We start from the raw sequence: 4,872 nt of genomic DNA, 5'->3' as shown, positions 1-4,872 counted from the left end.
ATACGCAGCTGAAATGATATCGACTCCTCAGCTGTTCCCTCTAGAGAGCCTGTATGTAGCAGGCAGACAGACTGTAAATCAGCTATCAAATGTAGCATTTACAGATATGACATGCAGTGTTTTGAGTCAGGGAATACTTTTTGTCTCAGCTCCCCCGCCTCCTCCACAGGGACAGCCTGTCTTCTCTCCTCCCCTGCCCCGCCACTCCCCCTCCCAGCTGTACAATTCATGTGGCATTATATTTATTGTACAAACACACAGTGCGGGGAGCCCATGTTAGGTAAGAGCAAACTGTGGTGTCAAACACCTTAGGCCTGTCAGGGGAGAGCTTAAGCCTTGCACTGTACAGCTGCTGAAAACAAGAAGCCAGCGTTCAGGCACCTGGAGAGCTGCCGGGATCCATTTCGTATATCAATGCGTATCCACAGTCGACAGACGTTATAATGAAGAGAAATGTATCACAGGTACACAGTGGGGATGTAATGCCAATATTCACTTTGATGGCAATTATGAGATTCCGTCATAATTTAAAAATGGTGGAAATTGTGCTGTGTCATAGAACACCATGTTCAATATGCAAATGCTGTTCGGTCTAGATACACAGCTGCAGCCCGGCTCAAGGAACATTAAAATGTTATTGGTGAGAAGCCGGAACACGACCAGTGACAGGTGTGTCCCTCCGCCACAGTGGCTATCGAGCTCTGTTTAACCCTGTAGTGGGAAGATGTGGTTTCATTTCAGTGTCGATTCTTGTCGGCAACGGTAATTATACAGACTGCTGAGCACATTTGTCTCAATAGACTCCTTGTTCAGCAATAGGTTTCATGCACGACTGAGCACAGCCTTTGAGCACAGAGGATCTTTATGAAGGCTTGGCTTCACGTGAAACTGTCACTCTTTTACCCTTCAAACATGATGGTGTTAGATTTGTTTCGTATTTTGCCCCGAACAAGGCTTTCAAAATATATTTAAAGATAGCTAAAAACCTGCTCGAATAAAATAGTCCAGAGCACATGAAAAGCAAACACTACCGTAAATAGAACCATACGGTTGATTGAGCTCAAAATCACCCAATCACAGCTGTAGTTGTGGTGGGTGTTGATGACGAGGCCGCGCTTGGCCAATAGAAACACGTTACTGGGTGTTGACCTCTGTGAGCCGCATCACCACCTCCTCCATGTCCGTGGCGGAGGACTACTATAAAAACCTATCAGCCCAAGTTTTAAAGGGCAGAGTTGTAAAAACTCCCAGGCTGTGGGGAGTTAGCTTGCAAGCCTGTTAATCGGAATTCAACTGTACCCCACGGAAGCATCGCCTGGACCATTATAAAGACGGCCACGTAATTTTGTATCTCCTTTAGAAAGTAACGCTAGAGCTGTACAAGAATAACGCCTGCTGGACCCTGGCTATTGAAAGAAAAAGCTGTGAATTTTCATGTAAGTAAATATTAACCCGACATCTGCATAACATTAGTTTATTTGTAGACTGAAACAGTTGTGCGTTATTTTGTCGATATCCTTTAGACTCTCAAACTGGCACCCGATGGTGTTATTGGACGTTGGTCTTACGGTTATATTCAGTCTGTCCAGCAGCTTTAACGTTAGCTAAATTGGATGCTAAGTAGCTTGCTATCTGGTCGTTAGTCCAGATTGAAGCGGATTTTCTTATTCTCTCGCCGTTACCGTGACGTTACAATTTTGCTCTCTGTCTCCGCGACGTGACACCGATAAGCGGCCGGTCGAGCTAAACATTAACAGTATCTCGCTTTCTAGATAGCAAGCTACGTATCTGTTCACACCCTTCATCAAGTTGGCCAGCTAATGCTAGCTTGTCGGCTATATCGAAGCCGAGCGTGACGAGAAAGAGAGCCGTGTTTTGCATTCATTGCCACTGTCGTCGTGTAGTTCATCGAGTGTCTTCTGCTCGATCGTAGAAAGGGCTTCATATAGTCGTGGCTAGACTTTGAATGTTGGTTATGTAACAGCAATTTTCGTCACTGTGTAGCTCAGTCGGTGCACGGGAAACTACTAGAATAGCCCGGTTAGGTTAATATTAATTTTTGCCCGAACATGTCCGTGCGCGAGAATGAGGCAATCTGAAAAATCATTGTGACTTGACAGAAGGCATCAGATCCACCACCCTCCGTAGAGGTCAACTATTGCTCGCGTATTTGTGTCACACTTAGACCGCTGGGAACACACACTGCTGACACCGACTCTGAGTCAGTGGCCTCTGTTTATTTATAGCTGTTTCTATTGTACAGCTGATCTACAGCACTGCTGTGGACAGGGGGAGTGAATGGAGAGTTATCAGAAGATAATACAGATGAAACGTCATTGATGATTCGTTTTATATGGAATTTGAATAAAAAAAAAAAATAATTTTATTATTTTTTGCTTATACACCAAATGGCTTCATCTACTTAATGCTTTCCTCTTTTTGCTCTGTTTCAGGATCTTAAACCTAACCCTGTTGCAGAAAGGATATTCATTTTGGCAACAAGCACTGAGGTTTTGTTTTTTGCCATTAATCTGATCACTGCTACCGTGGAGTTTTTTTTTGCAAAGCTCAGAAAAAGCAACTCTGTGACGGGAAAAAGAATCGTCTCGCCTCTGAAGCAGCTATGCAGCTTGAAATTCAAGTAGCACTCAACTTTATTATTTCCTATTTATACAACAAACTCCCCCGACGACGTGTGAACATCTTCGGCGAAGAACTCGAGAGGCAGCTGAAGAAGAAATATGAAGGCCACTGGTATCCGGATAAACCATACAAAGGTTCGGGGTTCAGGTGCATCCACGTAGGGGAGAAGGTGGACCCTGTGGTGGAGCAGGCAGCCAAAGAGAGCGGGCTGGACATCGAAGACGTCCGGAATAATCTCCCCCAGGACCTTAGTGTGTGGATCGACCCGTTTGAGGTGTCCTACCAGATTGGGGAGAAGGGACCGGTCAAGGTTCTATATGTGGACGATAACAATGAGAACGGGTCGGAGCTGGACAAGGAGATCAAGAACAGCTTTAACCCCGAGGCCCAGGTCTTCATGCCAATCAGCGACCCCGTCGGGGCTTCCTCAGAGTCCAGCTCCCCCTCACCTCCTTTCGGCCAGTCTGCCGCCGTGAGCCCCTCCTTCATGCCGCGCTCCACCCAGCCCTTAACCTTCACCACTGCCACCTTCGCTGCCACCAAATTTGGCTCCACAAAGATGAAGAGCAGCGGCCGCGGCAACAACAACACCACCAACACCAACAGCAGCAGCGGCGGCAGTAGCAGCAAGGTGGCCCGCACCTCCCCCACCAGTAACTTGGGCCTGAATGTCAACACCCTACTGAAGCAGAAAGCCATCTCCACCTCCATGCAGTCACTGTACGGGCTGGGCCTGGGGCAGCAGAAGGCCTCCGCTCTCTCCCCTAACGCCAAGGAGTTTGTGTTCCCCAGCCTCCAGGGTCAGGCCAGCCCTGGAGCCGTGTTCCCCGGGGAGGGCTCCCTGGGTCTCGGCACCCTGCAGTACAACAATGCCTTTGACGTGTTCGCGGCCTACGGAAGCCTCAATGACAAGTCCCTTATGGATGGCCTCAACTTCAGTCTGAGCAACATGCAGTATTCTAACCAGCAATTCCAGCCGGTCATGGCTAACTAAACTCATCAGAACGATGTTATTTATGAATGATGGTGGCTCAAAGAGAAGGAAAAACAAAATGCACACTTAGAAAAACTGGACTTTCATGGATATAGTGTCTAGTCAGTCAAGCGCATGTGCCCAAGGGTGTTTTTACTGTACCCCCTTGAGTTTGTTCTACTAAAAGCTTGTACAAACACATCCAAGCTTGGTTACTTCAATTCAACATGCATCGTTGTTTTTCTTTCTTTTTTGCCAACCAAGCACAACATTTTTTTACCATGTTGAGAAAATACTCCAAAAAAATGTATAAAAACACAAGCTTCAAGTTTTGGCCTCTTACAGTATTTTACAGGTGGTAAGATGAGGCTGATTTTTATGAATTGGCACTACTAAGTGGGGTTACTTGGTCTTTTTCTAATTGTATAATTTAATTTAGTACAGAGTTTGTAAGATATCAGAGTATATATTGTTTCTATGACATGGTGTTGCATTTATATCTTTTTACTACTCCAGTGATCTGTGATGGCTGCAGCAGCTTTTCCTTTTTTCTTTTTTTTTAAAAAGATAATTGTTAAAGAAACTCATCTTAAAAAAAACACAAAAAAAAGTACATCAAATATTCTCAAGATTGTGTACAGAGTATTCCTTAGTGGTGGGATTCACATGTAGGAATATTTGCTTTTTCTGAAAGATGAATTGTATTTTCTGTTAAGAGGTTAAAAAGATTTTTGCTATACAATGGACAAAATGTAATTGTATGAATATTAATTTTGTACCTACATTGTGCAATACTTGATAAAAAAAATACGGTATAACAAAGTATTTTGAGTCAGTGTCTTACATGTCAAGAGGGACTGAAATAGTTTATATTGTTAAGTTTGTATTAAATGCTTAAAAATGATATGCTTGTCTTTATTTTTTTTAATTTCATATTTGCACCCTGGTCTTTTTAATAAAATAAACTCCAGTTGAACATGATCTGTGGAGAGCCGGACTTGTTTATTGCTTGTTAACACACTGTTGCTTCTATTCTTTTAAAATATTGAACCAGTAGCAGATTTTGCCATTGGGCGATCCTCTGCCTGAGCAGACGATGGTATTGACAGTCACATGCTAGGAGTTGCCGCTCCGTGTCATGAGGGCAACTTGAGGTTAAGAAAATGACTTGACTGGGCTGTTTGTCCATGTGGCAAGCACGCAGCTCGTAGCGTATCGACGGTAAACTTTGGATCAGTTCAGGGTTCTCCTCCCCC

General features: G+C 44.4%; 1 protein-coding gene across 1 annotated transcript; it reads left to right on the top strand.

The window, feature by feature from the left end:
- Positions 1 to 1,212: 1,212 nt before the first annotated feature.
- Positions 1,213 to 4,597, top strand: LOC142951523 (protein Tob1-like). The gene is made up of 2 exons (XM_076093119.1): positions 1,213 to 1,436; positions 2,454 to 4,597. Exon 2 carries the CDS (start codon positions 2,624 to 2,626, stop codon positions 3,635 to 3,637), a length of 1,014 nt encoding a protein of 337 aa, XP_075949234.1. The 5' UTR covers positions 1,213 to 1,436; positions 2,454 to 2,623; the 3' UTR covers positions 3,638 to 4,597.
- The last annotated feature ends 275 nt before the right edge of the window (positions 4,598 to 4,872 follow it).

The sequence above is a fragment of the Anarhichas minor genome, unplaced genomic scaffold, assembly GCF_050575085.1.
Source record: "Anarhichas minor isolate MPS153535 unplaced genomic scaffold, ASM5057508v1 ptg000017l, whole genome shotgun sequence".
Lineage (NCBI taxonomy): Eukaryota > Metazoa > Chordata > Actinopteri > Perciformes > Anarhichadidae > Anarhichas > Anarhichas minor.
The sequence above is the reverse complement of the archived record's forward strand: the minus strand, read 5'-3'. Positions and strand labels throughout refer to the sequence as shown.

Coding starts and splice junctions, on each gene's coding strand:
- LOC142951523 (XM_076093119.1), top strand. CDS start 2,624: ATGCAGCTTGAAATTCAAGTAGCACTCAACTTTATTATTTCCTATTTA.